General features: G+C 42.1%; 2 protein-coding genes across 2 annotated transcripts in view; one reads left to right on the plus strand and one right to left on the minus strand.

Annotated features, from left to right (window-relative positions):
• Nucleotides 1–3,770: 3,770 nt before the first annotated feature.
• RIDA (reactive intermediate imine deaminase A homolog) lies at nucleotides 3,771–13,601 on the minus strand. Its single transcript, XM_024204934.2, has 6 exons — nucleotides 13,463–13,601; nucleotides 9,757–9,862; nucleotides 8,913–8,967; nucleotides 7,807–7,875; nucleotides 5,146–5,201; nucleotides 3,771–4,714 (listed from the first exon to the last, which is right to left on the minus strand). Exons 1-6 carry the CDS (start codon nucleotides 13,525–13,527, stop codon nucleotides 4,652–4,654), a joined length of 414 nt encoding a protein of 137 aa, XP_024060702.2. The 5' UTR covers nucleotides 13,528–13,601; the 3' UTR covers nucleotides 3,771–4,651.
• A 169-nt stretch (nucleotides 13,602–13,770) lies between these two features.
• POP1 (POP1 homolog, ribonuclease P/MRP subunit) overlaps nucleotides 13,771–20,774 on the plus strand; it is a 48,229-nt gene continuing 41,225 nt past the window's right edge. The window contains exons 1-3 of the mRNA XM_026663346.1: nucleotides 13,771–13,870; nucleotides 16,217–16,363; nucleotides 17,989–18,159. Of these exons, the coding sequence (XP_026519131.1) occupies nucleotides 16,219–16,363; nucleotides 17,989–18,159 (316 nt within the window). The 5' untranslated portion in view covers nucleotides 13,771–13,870; nucleotides 16,217–16,218. The remainder of the gene's footprint in view (nucleotides 13,871–16,216; nucleotides 16,364–17,988; nucleotides 18,160–20,774) is intronic.

Genomic DNA, 20,774 nt, shown 5'->3' on the forward strand with positions numbered 1-20,774 from the left:
TCTCAGTCTGAGCCTATAGCCATCAAAGCACTGTATGGGACAAGCATTTTTTTACATAAGATTGATTACACCTGCCATTTTCTCAGGGCTACCATATTCCTTTCAGTTCTCCCTTGGAAAGCCTTAATGTCCATAGACTCATAGAAATGTATGACTGGTGGAAGGGACGTCAAGAGGTCATTAAGTTCAGCTCTCTGCAGAGGCAGGACTTAGTAAACCTAGACCAACCCTGACAGATGTTTGTCCAACCTGTTCTTTAAAACCTCCAATGACTGGGATTAGATTACCATATGATTATAAAATAAATCAATTGGAATATTAATATTGTACTTACATTTCAATGTGTAGTATATAGAGGAGTATAAACAAGTCATTGTCTGTATGAAATTTTAGTTTGGAATGACTTCGCTAGTGCTTTTTATGTAGCCTGTTGTAAAACTAGACAAACATCTGAATGAGTTGATGTACCCCCGGAAGACCTCCGTGCATAGGCGCCAACCTTCCCCGGCGCCGATGGGTGCTCATGCCCCCCCGGCCCTGGCCACACCCTGACTCCACCCTTGCCCCACCCCCATTCCCACCCCTTCCCCAGAGACATCGCCCTAACTCCACCCCCTCCCTACCCTATTGGACCCCTTCCCCAAATCCCCGCCCTGGCCCCGCCTCTTCCCCGAGTGCACCGCGTTCCCCCTCCACCCCCCTCCCAGCGCTTGCCGCGCAAAACAGCTGTTTCGTGCCGCAAGCACTGGGAGCTAGGTGGAAAAAGCGGGCACGCAGCACGCTCAGGGGAGGAGGTGGAGGCAGAGCAGAGGCAGAGGTGAGCTGGGGCAGGGCAGGGAGCTGCCGGTGGGTGTTAAGCACCTACCAATTTTTCCCCATGGGTGCTTCAGCCCCGGAGCACCCACGGAGTCAGCACCTATGCCTCTGTGTACCCCCAGAGGTACGTGTACCCCCTGGTTGAGAACCACTGGGATATAGTATTGTTTGTTTAATTGTTCCAGTATCTTTTCATTTATTGAAGTTATGCTGACTGGACTGTAATTCTCTGGGTTCCCTGGTTCCCACTTTAAAGATAAATACTCATTGGGACCTCACCTGTCCTCCATGAGTTCTTGAAGATAATTGCTAGTGGTTCTGAGATTGCTTAAACTTACCCCGTGGTACTTAAGGAACTAGTTAAAGTCAGCAGGGCCTAATGAAATACATCTAACTTATCTAAACATACTTTAACCTGTTCTTTCCCTATTTTGGCTTGCATTCCTCCCCCCTTGTTTAATATTAATTGTATTGAGTCTCTGGTCACCATTAACCTTTTTAGTGAAGATGGTAGCAAAACAGGCATTAAACTCCTCAGCCTTCCTGATGTAATCACTTATTAGCTCTCCTTCCCATTAAGTTGAGGACCTACACTTTCTTTCATCTTTCTCTTGCTCCTAATGTATTTATAGACACTCTTCTTCTTGCCTTTTATATCCCTTGCTAGGTGTAACTCACTTTGTGCCTAAGCCTTTCTGATTTCATCCTTACATACGTGTGCCTTCTTTCATGCTCTTAGCAAGTTGTCTGTTTCCACTTCTTGTGGGATTCATTCTGATTTTCAGGTCATTAAAGAACTCCTGCCAGAGCCATACTGGCCTCTTACTATTCTTCCTACCTTTCATTTGCACTGAGATTATTAAAGGCACAGCTACAAACTATGAGAAACTGCCAGCTCTCCTGGACTCCTTTAGCTGTTAGATTTTCTTTTCATGAGCCCTTACTTACCTGTTCTCTGAGTTTGTTATAGTTGGCTTTTTTTGGTGTCCATTGTCCTTATTCTGCTGCTCTCTCTCTCTCTTCCTTAAAATCATGGTTTCCCTGAAATCATTTCATGGTGACTTTCACCTAAAGTACCTTCTACTTTCAGAGTTACAACCAATTTTCCCTAGTGGTTAGAATCAAGTCTAAAATGGCTGTCCCCCTGGCTACTTCCTCCACTTTTTGAAACAAAATTGTCCCCAATACATTCCAAGAACTTACGGGAAATGTTGTTTTGCCATATTGCTTTTCCAACAGATACCTGGGTAGTTAAAATTCCCCATTAGTAGCAGGTCTTGTGTTTTGGATATTTGTTATGTTCTATAAATGCCTCATTCTCTTCTAGAGTTGATGGTCTATGGTAAACCCTACCATGACCAATCCCATTTCCCCCCCACCTTTTTTCTTTACCCAGCAACTTTAATCTGGGCTGCCACTCATCTCCTTTTGGATCTCAGAATAAATGTACATATTCCTGATGTATAATGCAATACACAGGCATCAGCTTCCTCCAGGCCTGGAGGTGCTCAACCCCAACCCCCTCCTCCAAGCTTCCACCCCGCCTGCACCCCTTTTCCCAAGTCCCTGCCTGACTCCTTCCTCCAAGTTCCCACTCCACCTGTTCCCACCCCATCCCCACTCCTCCCCCAGTGCCTCCTGCATGCTGCGGAACAGCTGATCATGGCAGGCATGAGGTGCTGGGAGGGAGGGGGAATAGTTGATCAGCAGGGGCACTGGTGGATAGGAGGTGCTGGGGGGGAGGAGAGCTGGCTGCCAGTGGGTGATAAGCACTTCCCTTTTCCCCCCTTGAACAAGCTCTACCCTTTCATACCAATAGTCCAATCATGAGATTTCTCTCTCGCTGTTGCCAATTAAGTAATAAAAGTAACTGAAATACTTTCCTCATGGATTGTATTTTCCAAATGGACAATCTACTCTAAATGCTCAATTACTGAGGGACAATCTACACTCATTCCTATATTTTGCTTTCTACAACCAACTCTCTGTATAACTTTTCATGAGCGATGTACCCAAGTATTCGGATTCTAATATCTAAACTGTATTGTTAAATGTATTCACCTTAATTTGGGTTATTGCTGATTAAGCACTATATGTATCTTATGACTTTTTAAAACAAATTTTGTATTGTGGATAAGCTAAGTCCTATACCCAGATGTACAGACACTCTTTTCTTAACCTGTGTACTATATAATTTTTTTTTTTAACATTAGCTTTAATAAAATTTAACTAAAAGTTCTTCCTTTTATTCCCCATACGCCGTACATTTGTGTAGAGACATCTTAGATGTCGAGCAGACTTCCCCCCCCCTCCCCTGCCCGCAGCCTTCCCTCTTGTTGCTCCTATGACTCTTATAATTTTCCATGTCCCTCGCAATCTGTAGACATGTTAAGGTAGTCTTTTGTTATGGTTACCAGTGGGCTGTTACCTGCCCCCTTTCAACCTAGTTTAATACCTGCTCACTAGGTTGGCAAGTTGGTACATGAAGATGTTCTTCCTCTGCCTGGTCAGGTGGACCCCATCTCTTCCCAGCAGACTTTCTTCTCAAACAGCATTCCATGGTCAATGAAGCAAAAGCCCTCCTACCAACACCAGGTGTGCAGTCATGCATTCATCTCCAGGATGCACATGTCCCTGCCTGCACCCTTAACTTCAGTCTGGAGATGGAGAACAGAACCTGTGCCCCTGACTTCTTCACCCTAGCTCTCAGAGCCCTGAAGTCGCTGCTGATCTGCTCGGAGTGAGACCTGGCAATATCATTAGTGCCCAGCTGGATGAGCAGCATGGGTTAGTAGTGAAAGGGACAGATATGCTTCAGCAACCTTTCCATAACATCTTGGAGGCAGGCAGCACACCTCCCCGGACATCATGTTGTCATACCAAGAAAGATAAGCATTTATTTTTAAATGAAAAAACCAGATTTATTCCCAAAAATCAGAAGCCACCATATTTAATACATGAAATTATGGTTTATTCCCCTTAGATAGACCAAAATCTAGCTTTGGGGGAAATATGTACTAATTATCTTTAATTAAAACAAACAAGGTCATTCAAAATTATACTTGTAAGCTTTCAGATACTTGAAGCTGTGCTAAAGTTCAAACAAATTAATTTTCAACTGATTTACATGAGTTACTCATACTTCTGCAACATAGTGTGTGTTCGTTTTTTTCTAAAGAGTAACTTCTAAGATAAATCAGATCTAGATATATAGGTCCAGGATCTAAATCAACACTTCAGGTGTTCAAAGTTCATACAGTGAATCCCCAAATATGTATTTTCACCTCTGTGCTGCAGCAAATCAGGTTTTCTAGTTAGAAATGCATGAACTCTACCTCATTTATAAAATTATTAAGTGATGTATTAAAAACCCAGGTCTATGATTTACAGCTAGAGTGCTAGCAGGATATCTAAAAGTAACAGCATATGCTGTCACTTCTGCAAGTTACCACCAATGTAATTCCCTGCCTCCATATATTTTGAGAGTTTGTTCATTATTGGATAACCTTACCTGAAACAACCATTTAGGAAGTTAACAATACCCAGCCACCACTACAGACTAAGGCCCCAGTCCTGCAATGAGCACAGACAAACCCTGAAACCAGCAGAGCCCCATTGATAATGGGGCAACACAAGGGCACAGGGATCTACCTGCATAGAATTCATTACATGATTGGCGTTTTAGAGAACGTAAGATCCTGCAATTGACAGTGCAAGGTGCATCTCCATGGAGCTTCCATGACTTCCATGGGGGTGAGCCCACAGGCAGCCAATTGCAGGAACAGGGCCTAAGCCTCAACACAATTAGTAGGGTATTAGAGTATTGTATTTATAGTCATGCTGATGCCTCTTGGATTGGTCCCTGGATGGCTACAGCTTCAATCTCAACTCGTGCATCCTGTGGGGGAAACATTGAAGCAGAACAGGAATTTAGAGACCTACATTTTAAAAAAATTTATTGAGCATAGTGCCCTTTAGAAACGGATTTTGCTTTTGCAAAGAGGTTTATTCTACAAATCTTGATTAATTTTTTTGTATTAGTAATTTCTTCAGCAATGTTAATGAAAATTGAAAGCTTTCTTTTAATCATTCTTCCACACAGAATAATCCCTTATCCCTGAAGAGATGTTTCCTCCCCTTTAATGTTACAATACGTGTGTGTGTGAGAGTGAGATTACATATTTTAACTACATAAGAAAAAATCTTTCACTAAAAACAAACTATTCAGAGGAGTTAGCTATGAATGAAAATCCTCCAGCTGCAGGAAGTTGAGAGAGAGAGAGAGAGAGAGAATGAATAGATCTTTATAGAAGAACAATTGCCACTCACTTTTGGCAAAGCAGCAACCTGATAGGCGGCTCTGGCTGGGAAGTTACTCCTGAAAACTACAGTTTAAAAGATAAATAAATAGTTGAACTTTGCCCTGCAATACACAGTTCAGAATTATCTATAGAGATACATATACACATTAGAACATTTACAGTTTAACAGCTAGGAGACAAAAATTGCTGGTTTTTTTTTTTTTTTTTTGCCTGTTATACAATCTCAGTAATTTACTTTTTCATGATCAAGAAGAAACATAGATCAGCTTCTCTTGTATGATGCAGCCACTGTTTATACCAGTGGCATAGAATGGCCCTAAGCACCAGCTTACTTGCCCCAGGAAAGGTCACCACAGTATATGGGTGATCTTCTAGAGACATAGTTGATGTGGGGGCTCTTATATCCAGATGAGCAAGGAAAAGGGGCCCCAGCCAAAGGATGGGCATGGCATTGCATTACACACACACAAACTCACTCAGCATAGGAGCCAGCCCTGCACAGAGCAGCACCAGGATCAATGGAGAGCAAAGGGGAGTTTTCAGCCACCTTTATACAGTATGCCCTAACTTGCACTCCATGCAGTTTAATTGAACTCCATGATTAGGCTCCTACTTTGAGGATACCTAGCTAACAGAGTAAGAGATCTGAGTAAGGTATAATACTGTGCAAATTCAGCTGTTGTAGACAGCTTTTACTAGTAAGTTTTAATTCTATGATCAGCACCTGATAACAAGGTCTTGTTACTGAATCAGGTTAATAAGTCACAATGAAAGAGCAAACACCAAATGCGTTAATGAATTACAGCTACATGGGAGCCTGGTAATGAGCAACTAGGTATTTAACTGTTCTGCATACTGTACATATGCCCATGGAATTGCATTTTGACATACAAAAGAGAGACTACTTCAGATTCAGAAACCACATCTACCATAAAAGAAAAACAGTTAGAGGCCAGAAGCTGCTATTGATTTAAAAATTGAGTCAACACATATTTGGATTATATAGATAAGTATTCAGGGTCCCACGTTCCGGTTTCAAAATGCAGAATTGGGCCCTTAAGAATCTGCTACCTCAATGTACTCTAAATTTTACCAACTATCCTTTATGTTCTCAAATAGGAATGGTGTCATCTGTAATACTTGTACTAAACAACCAGCCTCCCACCGAAGAATTCAACAGATTATTTCAAGACAGCAACAGATAAACATGCACAACCCCAGATAACCCGACAAATTAATCTTTTGAAGGTTGCCTACAGCAGCATAACATTAGGGAAAATACAATGGTGTGCATGTAGAATTGTAAAAAGTCTGCACATATTTGGCTCTATGAGTCCAGCAATACAAAGGACCTGATTTTTACTAGCCTTTGCAGTGTTTAAGAGGCATACCATTTTGGGCTCTGGTAAACCATTAAGCTATGCTCAAACACTGCTAGTTCTCATTTGGTACAAGATATACAGTCCCCATCTCCTCCTCTCATATGGATTCTAAATTGCTGAGAGAGAGAAAGCCAAGAACATACCAAATTAATTTTCATATTTATTATTCAGCCACATTGAACGGAGCTCTCTGTTCTGAGAGAGCCCCTCTTTACAAGTTTATATCACAGACAATATTGTATTTGCCCATCTCAGAGTGGTGTTGTAAGAAGAATTAGCTGAAGTCTAAAGTGTTATGTGAGGGCTATTTTTTTTTTTTTAATCTTGTTGAGTCTATAAAAAACAATTTATGCACAGAGTGTTAGAATCCCACAACCTTAGTGAGTGCTAAATTTTGTTTCTCGCTTTTTTCAGATAAACTGGTAATCCAGAAAGAGTCCTGTGGCACCTTATAGACTAACAGAAGTATTGGAGCATAAGCTTTCGTGGGTGAGTATTAAGCTTTCATATTCACCCACGAAAGCTTATGCTCCAGTACTTCTGTTAGTCTATAAGGTGCCACAGGACTCTCTCGCTTTTTGCGGATCCAGACTAACATGGCTACCCCTCTGATACAGTTTATCTGAGAGAACTGTAAGACCAGACACCCTATCAACTACATATGTGAGCAGGTTCAGAGTGCAAGTTTCCATTCTGATCCATCTGTTTTGGCTGTCATATGAAAGTAAGTATACAGTTCCAATTTCATCCACTTTTGATAAAGCCATACCCCTCGGGGGAGGAGGGGGGCTCTACAAAGCATGGAAGACATGTACATTGGGAGATCTGCCTCACTGAAGGATGAAGTAGTATAGCAGTGTCAGTTAAACGCTGAAGCTGCCCTTCTCATACACCAAGTTTTGTGGATCTACAGTATGACTGACACGGTCATCTGGCCCTATGATTTGTGTAACGTAGGTATGGAATTTGAATCCTATTCATAGTCCTTTTTACTTATGGACTATTAAGAGCACATTAAACTGAGAAAGGCAGAGATTTAGCTAGCAGGAATAATCTGAACACCTGAGTCATTGGGAAACAGACATCTTTTTCTGAAGGACTAATATTCCTACTAAAGTTTCGTATGAACTATGCTTATTTCTAAGTCACTTTCCTTTTTGTTTTGACTATCCAGTTTCAACCCATACCTTAAAGAATGTCAAAATAGATTGTCATTAAGTTTTGCTCTTAGTGAGCAATAAAACTGTACAAGATACTGCTAAAATGGAAACAAAACATCCACTTACACTGCTTGTAGATTTCATTAATATCACTGAAGTCCTTCATGTCAGCCATCAACACAGTAGTCTTTACAACTAGAAGTTACACAAACGCAGATATTATGGAGCGCTGGGTTGTATGCAGCATGAAAATCCCAGTGCATTTCTTTAATATTCAGTTCATATACTTCATTTTACCTCAAGTGATAAACCTCACCCACTTTGAACACTGACATCTATTATTAAAATAAAAATGAAGTTAGATCCACTCATACCAACTTATTACACTAGATCATGACATTTTAGAAACAGTGAAGTGCCCTGAAACGCAGCATGCACTACTGCTTTCACAAGATTTGTTTTCCTAATTAAGTGCAGTGTCAGGAATTTTCAAAGGGGCACACACCTATAGACTCACTTCATGCTTTCAATGCCACCTAAGGGAAATTAATGGGAACTGGGTGTCCCTAAAGCAGCTTTGAAAATCGTAACCTTAAATTCCTTTGCAAAGCTAATTTCTTCCATGAAGCGCACGTGTTACTGTTCCCTAAGCCACTGCCTTTCCAAGGAATTGTCTACACTATGATTTTTTGTTAAACCCCCTTTTAAGCCCTCCCTCACCTTTCCCATTGCTACTGCTGTCTCAGCTCCACAGTTATATACCACTAGTGTTGGCAGCATTATAAGCCCCAAGGGTGGGATTCATAAAGGTATTTAGGCAGCTTGAAACCAATGGGAAATAGGAACCTAAATACCTTTCTGAATCTCACCCCAGTTCCTGTAGACCTGCTCGGAGTTGGGTTAGAGGACAGGATGCTTAAAGTAACAGCCACCATTTGGAGCCCTCTCTACAGATGGGGCTGAAAACAGTAGCATCACTATTCAGAAATTTGGGGCAAGGACAGCCTAGTGTACACATCCCTCAAATAAAAGTCTTTCCCTGGGTTTCCCAGGTGTACTGGGTTGTCTTTTTCAATTTTAAAATACTTGGGTCTAGGATCATATTTTCTTTTGTATCACAGCTATAAGCACCAATTGTGTATTCAACAAAAGATTCCCTTAAAAAAGTCACTTTATTTTCTTTTCTAAATAAAGTACTTGGACATCTCTACTATTGTTATGTAGGCACTCACCATTGCAGTAGTCACAGCCTGCAGCCTTCAGGATTTCCCCTATATTTTTTAGTGCCTATCGAGAAGAAAAACAGAGCCTTGAGGTACTGACATTGTTAAAGTTATAGCTTCTCTACATACCAGCACCACAAGATGTAGCTATCAAAGTTTACTCCAGACAACCTCAGATGGTAGCCAACCTTTTCATTAGAAAAGGTAGGTTACGAATCATCTTCCACAGTGACTGCACTTCCAGCAGGGCTTCCATTTTTATTCCTGATTTAACTCAGGAAAAGGCACATAAGTAAGATGAGGGATTCCCCACTGTGCAACAGCAAGGTCCAGAGGCAATGCCCTGACAAGTAGGCCAGCTGGCCCTAGGATTCTTACTTAGATCCCCTCCCTGGGGTCTGCTTGGAGGCTCAGTCTTTGTTATAAGTGTCTAATGAATGAGTAACAAGGTAGGTGAGGTAATATCTTTTAATGGACCAACTTCTGCTGGTGGAAGGGACAAGCTTTTGAGCTCTTCTTCAGGCGACAACACTGCAAACAGTTAGCAATTGTCCAATTAAATTTAAAGCACCATTTCCCCCACCCTGCTGGAAATAAGGATTTCTCACTATTTTCCTACCCAACCTCCCATTACTTGGGTGGGGGAAGGCAAGGATGGAGAGGAGGCACTTTCCTCTTCTTTAATCTTCCCCCAGCTCCCTGGATTGCTGTGCGGGATGGTCTCCAATACTCCAGCCTCCATGTTTGGGCCTCTGTTCTCTGTGAATACAGTAGCTCCAGGGCCTAAACAGGCCAAAGATTAAGACACTCAAATATTAAGTTTATTGCTAGGAGACTTTGGATAACTTCTTACCTGTTTAGCTTCTTCTTTTGCCCCTCCAGGCACAAGCTGACCACTAGAAGGATCCATGCCTAGCTGTCCTGCGATATACATGGTCCGGTCTATCAGCACTGCTTGACTGCAATTGTAAGTCATACATATATTTACAGTTCATCCAGAAAAATCTCGTTTCCATCCAACCACGCAGAACTATTTTGAGCAAACCTCTTGAAGAAATATTTCACCTCCCCTCCCCCCCATTAATTTATAACATTTTATGGGGGTAGAAAACTCAGACTGGGAAGGTGGCAACAGACTATACCACCTCGTTGGAAAGTAAAGTACTGTGTAAGAATCATAGGGCCAGTTATTTTTAGTAGTAGAAAAGGCAGAGTCAGTGTTTACTGAAAAGAGAAAAGTTAACCTGGTAACAAAGAGAATGTCACTTTCAAGCTTCTAAAAAGATATATTTCTACTGTCAACAACCCCCCTACTCACTTTCGAAAGTCTTGCCCATAATAATTAAAGTGGTGCTTTCCATCCCAAGCTCTCCAAGTTCTTTTACAAACATTGTTATGTCTCAACACCACCAAAATTCAGGTAAGAGATACATTACTGGCAGCTTGGACCAGTGGTCTAGTGTTAAATTATGACTCAAGAGACCTGGATTCTATTTTCTTCTCTGCCACTACCAGCACTGTGACCTTGGGCAAGTTACTCCATGTCTCTGTGGCTCAGTTTTAACATTTTTAAAATGGATATAATGCTTTCCTTTGTAAGAAGTTTTGAGATCTACAAGTGTTATTATAAAGCTCACTTCACCAGTCACTGAAGCGAAACACAAGAGCTGTTTAATAGTGCACAGACACAGTACAGAAAAGATTAGGGCAGGAAATGAAGAATACTTTATCCCTTTGAAAATAAAAGGGTAATTTAGACTCCCAGTCCTTGTCTGCGAAGTTCGACATGCAGTTTACCAAATGAAGGAAGGAAAAGCCCCAGGAAAAGACAGACTGACAACCGAAATGATAAGATCTGGAGGCCAAGACCTCTGGGAAACCCTTGCTCAGAGGTTTAGCCATTACTTGGAAATGCAGAAGATACCGTCTAGCTGGAAGAAGTCCAACACCATTTTGCTGTACAAGAAAGGGGATTGTGAAGATCTAAAGAACTATTGTCCAATATACCTGCTCTCACATGTCTACAAGTTGTTCACCAAAATAATAACAAACCGACTCTCACAGAGTCTGGACGAGCAGCAGCCGAGAGAGCAGGTAAGTTTTCAAAGGAATTTCAGCAGAATGGACCATATTTTCACTATAAACCAGCTATGGGAATGCTCAAGGGAATACAAAATTTCCTTTATGCATTGCCTTCGTCAATTATGAAAAAGCGTTCAACAGCGTAGAGATCAAAACAGTGTTAAAAGCTCTTGCAGAGCAGGGCATTGACACAAACTACATCAAACTACTAAAGGAAGCAAATTCTGACTACACTAGAGATATAACTCTGTTTGACATCCCCTTCGCATTCCAGTTTAAAAAAAAAAAAAAAAAAAAAGTGAGAAACAAGGAGATCCTGTTTCACTGAAACTCTTCACAGCCAGCCTCGAAATGGTAATGAGGCAGATGACCAGTTAAACCTCTGAGATTCGTGGATGATATCATGTTGATTGCCGAAAATACTATCAAACTACAGAAAATACTGCGAGAATTCAACACAAAAATCAGCCAAGTCAGACTGAAAATGAACCGCTCCAAAACAAAATTTATGCGGTCTGATGCCTTGCCAAAAGGCCCAAATAACAGACAAGGGAGAACAAAAAAAAGTTGAGCAATACGTCTATTTGGGCCAAGAAATTAACATGTGCCACGATCAGGAAGGTGAATTCTCACAAAGAAAGAAAGCTGGTTGGCGCACATCAATTCTATCAAGGATGTCTGCCAAGGGGGGGGAAAAAAAAAGTCAACAAGGCAACATGCACCAACCTCTTCAACTCAATACTGCCAGCAATGTTATATGGCAGTGAAACATGGACGCTAATGAAGACAGAGGAGCAGCAACTGTCTGTCATGGAGAGGGCGATGGAAAGAACAATTTTGGGGATTTCAATCCACAACTGAGTCCCCAATGAAGTGATCAACCAGCAGAGTGGAGTGCAGGCCGTTGTTGTTGAAAGCAGGTACAGTAAAAAGTGATGGGTCGGGCAAATAGCGAGGCTGCTTTCACAATGGACTGCAGCTGTTGCCAACTGGTACTAGCACCATGGCCGACCTCCAAAGAGATGGGGAGATTTCATTGTGAAAAGATATGGCCGCACATGGAGAAGGAAGGCCAGGATAAGAGAAGAATGGAAGACGTGTTGTGATCAGCATAATCTATATGAGGGCTGAAGGACTGATCGATCAAGATGAATTAAGACTGGAGGATTGTAATTGCCTGAACTGGAATTTGTTTCCCTCCCTCCTATTCAAAATGAGGTAAGAAATAAAAAGCTATAATAAAATATGCAGTTACTAAAGTATAACTATTCTTATAAAAAATCTCATAGATATTAGTGATACAAATAAAATGCCAAGCCAAAGATTTACAAAAAGTAGACTAAGACAGCTGATATCTTTTTAATTTTTACTGGACACACCAAGGGTTTTGATTACTTAAAGCCACATGACTTTAACATGGAATTGTTAAGAATATGTCATTCCAAAAATACATAGATCATGGAAGACTTCTAGAAACTTCCTGGATTATTTTTCTTTATTATAAGAGTGAGTGTGTTTGTTAATGTTGGTGACCTAGGAGCTTTAAAAAGAAGTGCCTTTAACATTCAACAGTAATATAAGTAATGGAAAAAATCTAAAACAGTCAATTAAATCCACATTTTTAGTCACCAGTTGGCCATTGCTTGACAAATCAGCTACAAGTTGGTTACTGTTGCGAGGTTAAAAATCTGCACACCTGCTCTCTGGCTGTATTGCTGAAATGTGCTGATGGGCTAACTTTAGAGACCTTTATGCTCCATTCTGAGTATATTTTGATTGCCATTGACTGACAGTACGGCTGCTGGCACAACACCCAGTCATTTTGGGCAGCATACAATTAAAGACTTCAAAGCCAATTGCAAAACATTATGTAAATACCAAAAGAAAATTTACTGGAATAGAGTTGCCCAGTAATAATGCTTCTATTCACTGCAATAAAGAGATTGAAAATTTAAACAGAATTTCGTAATGCAGGTTGACAAACCTACCATTACGCAGCCACAGCCATGATTAACATCTCTTCAGTGATAATTCTACATTTTTTTAAAATTCAAAGAATATTATGGACACTTCGTCATTGCAAGATGTCTGCAGTACACAGGCATTGTAATTTCCCCATCTCCGTGTCTGTCCCCCACAACTCCCAACCTGTGGAATCTCACTTTATCCCACTTCACTAAGCCTCAACCATCTTTTCCTTCAAGTCCATCCTAGTCTCACTTCTTCTGCAATGCCCACACGAGCTGCCAATTTAAATTTAAAGTTCCTCCAAGTTGTTCCCCTTTTAGCCTCCCAAGTATGTTCTGCCTTGACTAGTCTACAGGCCCCACTCATAAAACGAGCTCCATACGGATCACGGACTTGGAAGCCCACCGCAGTCACGGAGGTATCTGTGGTTCTCTTTGCAGCATCGAGGCCATCGCTCTACAAGGCAGAGAGAGTCCCCGCTAGATGAGCGCATGAGGCTGGCACGTTACCTGTAGGGGCCCATTGCAGCCGGTGCCATCGGGGTGCTGATTATTCTCTTTATCAGGGTGGCCATGGCTGTCCTTCGTCACTCGCGAGACTCTGCACTTTGCCCCCTGCGGCCAGTCTCGCTCTTTTACCTAAGGATAAGGGCTCCACCCCCCAATCCCACGTGTGGGCACGGCACAGAACTGCGCATGCGTCTCCGGAGGGGACAGGCCCGCCTCCCAAGGAGGATGCTGGGGGATGTAGTCTTTCCTGAAAGGGTCTTATGCGCGTGCGCGGTTCTCACAGCGGCCGCGGGTCCGGCATGGTTTCGGTGGGTTGAGAGGCCGGGACGCAGCTCCGCTCACGGGGAGAGGGGCAGAGTCTGAAGAAGGCTGTTCTCACGCGGGGTATCCGCACCAATCCGTTTCCAGGTAACGCCAGGGGGCATGGGGGCCTCAGCGCTGTGCCCCACTCTCCCTGGGGGGGTGCCTGGCCGCCCCCGGCCCCCCGCGTGCTGGTGCCCTGCCCGGCTGTCCCTGGGGGGGAGCCTGGCTGCCCTGGCCCTGTGCCGGTCACCCCAACCCTGGCTGTATGCTGGTGCTGTGGACCCTCCCTGGGCATCCTGTCCCTGCATTGCAGCGCTAGCCCCTGAGGGGATGTGGCAGTAGCCGGCTCCCTAGCAATCATCCCGCCCGCGGGCTGTGAGCTGTAGCATCCGACATGCTGAGTCAGGAAGCGAAGGTCAGACAGCTGCATTGTGTGCCCCCCTCCCCTTACCCCTTTCACTAAGTTCACTCCATGGGAAACACATCTGTTAAACGCCTCGTGCCTTGCTTCAGCCATTTCAGCAGCAGATGAAGTTCAGTTTGGGATCTGGATTGGATTGGATTGGCATAGATTGTAAAACAGTTTCTATATAGCATGCAGTCAAACCTGTCAATAAATATTTTGTGCAGTGGCTGGATTCATAGAATCATAGAATATCAGGGTTGGAAGGGACCTCAAGAGGTCATCTAGTCCAACCCCCTGCTCAAAGCAGGACCAATTTCCAACTAAATCATCCCAGCCAGGGCTTTGTCAAGCCGGGCCTTAAAAACCTCCAAGGAAGGAGATTCCACCACCTCCCTAGGTAACGCATTGCAGTGCTTCACCACCCTCCTAGTGAAATAGTGTTTCCTAATATCCAACCTAGACCTCCCCCACTGCAACTTGAGACCATTGCTCCTTGTTCTGTCATCTGCCACCACTGAGAACAGCTGAGCTCCATCCTCTTTGGAACCCCCCTTCAGGTAGTTGAAAGCCACTATCAAATCCCCCCTCATTCTTCTCTTCTGGAGACTAAACAATCCCAGTTCCCTCAGCCTCTCCTCATAAGTCATGTGCTCCAGATCCCTAATCATTTTTGTTGCCCTCCGCTGGACTTTTTCCAATTTTTCCACATCCTTCTTGTAGTGTGGGGCCCAAAACTGAACACAGTACTCCAGATGAGGCCTCACCAATGTTGAATAAAGGGAAACGATCACGTTCCTCGATCTGCTGGCAATACCCCTACTTATACAGCCCAAAATGCCATTAGCCTTCTTGGCAACAAGAGCACACTGTTGACTCATATCCACTGTGACCCCCTAGGTCCTTTTCTGCAGAACTGCTACCTAGCCATTCGGTCCCTAGTCTGTAGCAGTGCATAGGATTCTTCCTTCCTAAGTGCAGGACTCTGCACTTGTCCTTGTTGAACCTCATCAGGTTTTTTTTGGCCTAATCCTCTAATTTGTCTAGGTCCCTCTGTATCCGATCCCTACCCTCCAGGGTATCTACCACGCCTCCCAGTTTAGTGTCATCTGCAAACTTGCTGAGAGTGCAGTCCACACCATCCTCCAAATCGTTAATAAAGATATTAAACAAAACCGGCCCCAGGACCGACCCTTGGGGCACTCGGCTTGAAACCGGCTGCCAACTAGACATGGAGCCATTGATCACTACCCTGGATTGTTTTAAGGAATCTACTTGCAGTTTTCCATTTAATTTATTTATTTCCTTAATGCCTTGGGTGTGCACTGGTTTTGTGCTAGTGAAACTATTCTGCTAGGGTTTGATAATTAAATTGGTCCAACTTCTGGTGTGGATGCATTTCTCTGTGTAAAGGTGCGTTAGAAAACTAATCCTTCCAAGCTTAGATATATCTGTAAATGTCAGTAAGTGTTGATTTTACCATACACACACACATGGAGAAAAAATATTTCCATTGATAACTGAAATTTATAGATAGCAAAAGCTAGAAAAATGATGATTGAGAACTTATTAATTTGATTTAAGAATATTTATTTTGACGTGTGGTGTTGGTGGTGGCGATTATTTTGTGTTTTAACGGCTATAAAGCTTTAACTTTTATTACATTATTGTCTCTTACCCCCCCCCTCCATAATTTTGTTTAACTGAAAACTTATTGATAAAATTTAAAAATGCTTAAAAATTAACATGGATGTTATCTATTGAAATATTTTAAAAAATTGAATTCTGCTCAGCCTATTTATACCACTGTAGCCTGTTGCTTTTCTCCTGATTTACAGGATTAGCTATTCCAGTGTAAAGCACTTTTATAACAACAGAACTGCAGCAACATGTGGGGAAGTTGTACCACTTAACTGTACTGGTGTATAGGTGAAGTGGTACAATTTGTGTGCATAGACAAGGTCTTGGGTATTGCTTTGTGATGCCAAGTGGAAGAGTACATGTGCTGATGGTCTCCTTTTTGAATTTTTTTGTTTCGTTTTTGTCAGAAATGTCTAATGCAAGAGAGAAGAAACGTGCCAAGAAAATGAGAAATCAGCCTGCCAGTGTCACCTTATCTTCTGATTGTGGACCATGTCCTAGTGGAATACAGCACCATAATGGGGGAAGTAGATCTTTTCAAACTCCAAAACAAGGTGTGAAATGTGTGAAGTTCATTCAACATTTATTGAATATAAATAGACTTTTTCCCGACTCTCATCTTTTTGTATGTAGATCAATGTTTAGTGCTTTGGAACCAATGGTACTACTTCCTCTCTTCACCTAATTAGGTAAATTTAAATGTTTTTAAACAGATGAACTGATCGCATTATAGTTTTTAGGGCCAGCTTTGTGCAAGGTTTCGTGCACTTCTTTAAAGGGATACCATCAACTTAAGAAGTGAGAGTTCTGATTTCTTTTTTTTAACACACTGCTTCTTAAAGAGATCACATAAGCTTACGGAAACTGGATCTGAATAGAAAAATGACTTTTCTCTTTTTCATTTTGTTTTGTGTAGTTGGCTTTGTTGCTTTCAGATGTTCCTGTTTGAATAGGCCTTTCACAGAGAAGAGAGAAACACTTCTTCAAAAAAAAAGAAAGCTGTGATTGTAAAACCACAAAACTTAATAGAGGGCCTTATGGTCCGGAGTAGTACCTGAAGCAACTTCTAATTTTCTTTAGAAACTGACTAGGTTTCAAGTTGTTGGTGTCATCTTAATGTTCCTCATTCTTGATTTCTTGCTGCTTCATTGCTAGGTCTCTTTGGAGGCAGCTAATTGTAAGAGGAATGTTTGATGTAAGTAAATGATCATGGAGGGTTATGCTGAAAGCGCTCAACTCTTAGCCAGTTGAGACCTAAGATGTGCTTATAACCATAGCCAAGATTTTTTTTTTTTTAAATTAGTCTCCTGAGGCCTTGTTGAAGGCATATTGAAACATTCAGTGGATACTATTGTGTGATCAGCTCACTTGAAAACTCAGGCCACTTATTTGTGCACCTGTGTCTTAGGATCCTAATTTCAGACACCCATTACTGAAAAATCTTGGCTCAGATCTCCAGCGTCGAAAACATGCTTTAACTTGTTGCACGAAATTAATACCTTTCTTCAAAATAATAAGACTGTATATGTGAAACACAAGTACTTTTAACAGAAACACAGGTGTAACAATATATTTAAGGTAGACAAAAGAACCTAGAAAAGTACCTTTATGTATCTCCATAGCTTATGTGAGGAAACCCAGTTAATTTACATAGCACACAATCATGGGTTTAAGGGGAAAATACTATTTGTTTGTCTTTCTAGAACCCCGTGTATGAAAAACACCAGTTCATCCAGTCAGATGCCTGGATCTTGCATTGGGAGCCATCACCGCAGACCCCTGCACAATCTTATTCTAGTCAATGGGACTGGGCAGAAGGTTCCATGCTGGCATATCTAATGTGGTATTGAGGCCAAAGAATGGGCTGGACTCCACTTTTATCCTGTAAAAACAGCTTCTTAATCTGCTGGAGGCTTGCTGTTGAACAGAGCAAGGTTTTTTGCAGCCCTTTACCTTCGTACATATAGTGCATTGTTTTCATAAGGTTCTTCAAATATATACTGAATACTTTTATGCCATTGTTGACTTCTTTAAAATAGAAACTGATAGGGTAGATAACTTAATATTTAAAACAATACAAAATCTAGTCAAATGCTAGAAAAACGTTATTTGCTCATTTATTCAGGCTGGTCTAATAGCATTTTCGCTTCCTCTGTTTCTTTTTTCAACTTGCTAGCAGATCTCCATCCTGATAGTTCACAGGAGTTTCAGCAGCAGAGACATCAACATCAGTCTCCTGGACCTTCGTACAGGAAAGAACAATATTTTTCTAAGGGGCAAGGTAGAGGAAGAGGAGGCTGGAGAGGAGGACGCCAAAATGTTTCTCAAGAAATGCCTAAATACATAACAGGTAAGTGTCCATAGAGAAGTGTCCAGAGAAATTTTTGCTAGAAGTTACCATGGACTGTTAGTTCAGGTCCATGGCTTTTTGTTTTTAAATGATAGTAAAATCTGGAAGAACTGAGACTTTATTTAATATACACTTACGGACTTCCGTTTTATCAGGTTCCCGCCCCCCCTCAGTAGAAGTCCTCTTCTGGATTGAAACTAACATTAAATCTTTAAGCCACTTTTTTCAGTATTGTGGATTTAAACATACTTAGTCACAAAGATGTACATATTCTGGATTTTTGTAGGTTAGAAAAATGAATGCTGTCAATGGACCTACATTTTTAAGATGTCTGCACTGCACACTTTCGGCAGTATGTAAAAGACATACACTACACATCCTCTAGCGCTGATATAAACAGCAGTGTAGATAGGGAGGCACTGCTTAGGCATGTAGAGTAAGAACATGCCTGAACCCTGTGGGTGCATACCCTACTTATCCAAGCAGTACCTTCCCTGTCTATGCTGCTCTTTTTAGCAGTGTAGTGTCCTGCTTCTTCCCTGCTGCTGTAATCTTTCCCTGCAGCAGCAGGGAAAGGCCCCAGCAGCGGGTACCTTTCACTGACATGTGTAGCTACACATACAGCCTGTTTTTTCACTGTGACGTATAGCTACACCTAAGGTACGTGATTGATCTTGCTAATCAATGGTCCGTCCAACAGTGAGCTGTACCTCTCATGGTTCATGATATACAGATGTCGGCGTAATCTCGGGCTCTGATTACACTGCTCTACAGCCAAAATGCTTCTGAAATAAATGTAATCAAACTTTACTAATTCTGGGTCACTGAGAACGAAAATGATGCTTAAAATTGTTAATTTGGCTCTAGTTTTCAAGATATGCTATTGGGTCAGTATATACGACCCTTGACTTGGGAATGGCGGAGGATAAGTGAGTTATAAAGGGAAGGGATCTCAATTTAAACCAGAAATGACTAAAATACATCTTTGACTGGATCTATGAATAAATCTATGACTGGGTTTGGACAGTACTTGCTTTTTAGGCAAAACAATGAATGATGCAATCAGAAGCTGGTATTCCGTCATACATGACATGAATTGCATCATGTTATTCCTACAAGTCATGGATGATGCAATCATAACGAAGCTTACATCACTCTACTGAACAAATTGCCCTATATCAGCTCTAGAAATCATACAGTGTCGTGCTCTCTTATTTGTCAGTGTTTGATTTTGCAAAGGGACACATTTCTGTTTAGCCAAAGTGAGCAGAAATGCCTCGTACTTGTGTGAACAGTGCAGATAACTTCTACTATGTGTGTGGTGAAGTGACTTTTTTGCATCACAAAAGCGCAGTCTAACCACTATGGTTAAGAAAGCCTATCACCTTTATTTTGGCTGCAAAATTGGAGATCAGGACAAGAGGTGGGCCCTACACATATGCTGCAACACTTGTGCAACAAATCTTCACCAGTGATTGAACAGGAAAAGGAAATCTATGCCTTTTGCAGTGCCAGTGATTTGGAGAGAGCCAACAGATCATACCAGCAATTGTTACTTCTGCATGGTGCCTCCAGTTGGGAAAGGTGTGTCAAAGAAGAAAAAGTGGACTGTGCATTATCCAAACATTCCATCAGCTATACGCCTAGTACCCCACGGAGAAGGACTGCCGGTTCCTGATGCACCAGAATCATTCTCACTTGAGTCAGACGAGGCAGAGGATGAAACTTCTGGTCCTGAACCATCAATGTCACAGGACCCACATTTTCTCCCATCCTCCTCCTCTGAACCACACCTCATAACACAAGGTGAACTGAATGACCTTGTCAGGGATTTGGAACTACCCAAGAGTAAGGCAGAGCTGTTGGGCTCCAGACTACAGCAGTGGAATCTCCTGGCAGGTGATGTTAGGGTTTCCATGTTCCGTGACCGTCAAAAGGATCTTGTCCCATTCTTCTTCATGGAAGGTGATCTTGTAGCCTGCAACAACATCGATGGTGTGATGGCAGCCCTCAACATCGTTCACGATCCAGATGAGTGGAGACTGTTCATTGATTCATCGAAGACGAGTCTTAAAGCTGTTTTACTGCATAATGTCAATGTTTTGCCATCGATTCCAGTTGGTCATGCAGTCCATATGAGGGAAACCTATGACAACATGAAACAACTTTTGAGGTGCATAAACTATGACCAACATCAGTGGCAGCTTTGTGGCGATTTGAAGGTTGTTGCTCTCTTGCTTGGTCTGCAGACTGGATACACAAAGTACTGCTGTTTTCTCTGCGAATGGTATAGTCGTGCAAGAGATTCCCACTACATCAAGAAAGATTGGCCACTCCAACAGTCATTGGAGCCTGGGAGGAAAAGTGTTCAACATCCACCACTTGTTGAATCAAGGAAGATTTTGTTACCATCCTTACACATCAAGCTGGGTCTGATGAAGAACTTTGTCAAGGCCATTGACAAAACACAAGCAGCTTTCAAGTACCTCCGTGGAAAATTTCCAAGGTTAAGTGAAGCTAAGATAAAGGAAGGTGTCTTTGTTGGTCCTCAGATTCGTGAACTTCGAGATGATGCATTTGACCATGCACTGCGTGGCAAGGAAAAGACGGCATGG

Source organism: Terrapene carolina, unplaced genomic scaffold (genome assembly GCF_002925995.2).
Source record: "Terrapene carolina triunguis isolate 2854851 unplaced genomic scaffold, T_m_triunguis-2.0 Scaffold58, whole genome shotgun sequence".
Taxonomy (NCBI): Eukaryota; Metazoa; Chordata; order Testudines; family Emydidae; genus Terrapene; species Terrapene triunguis.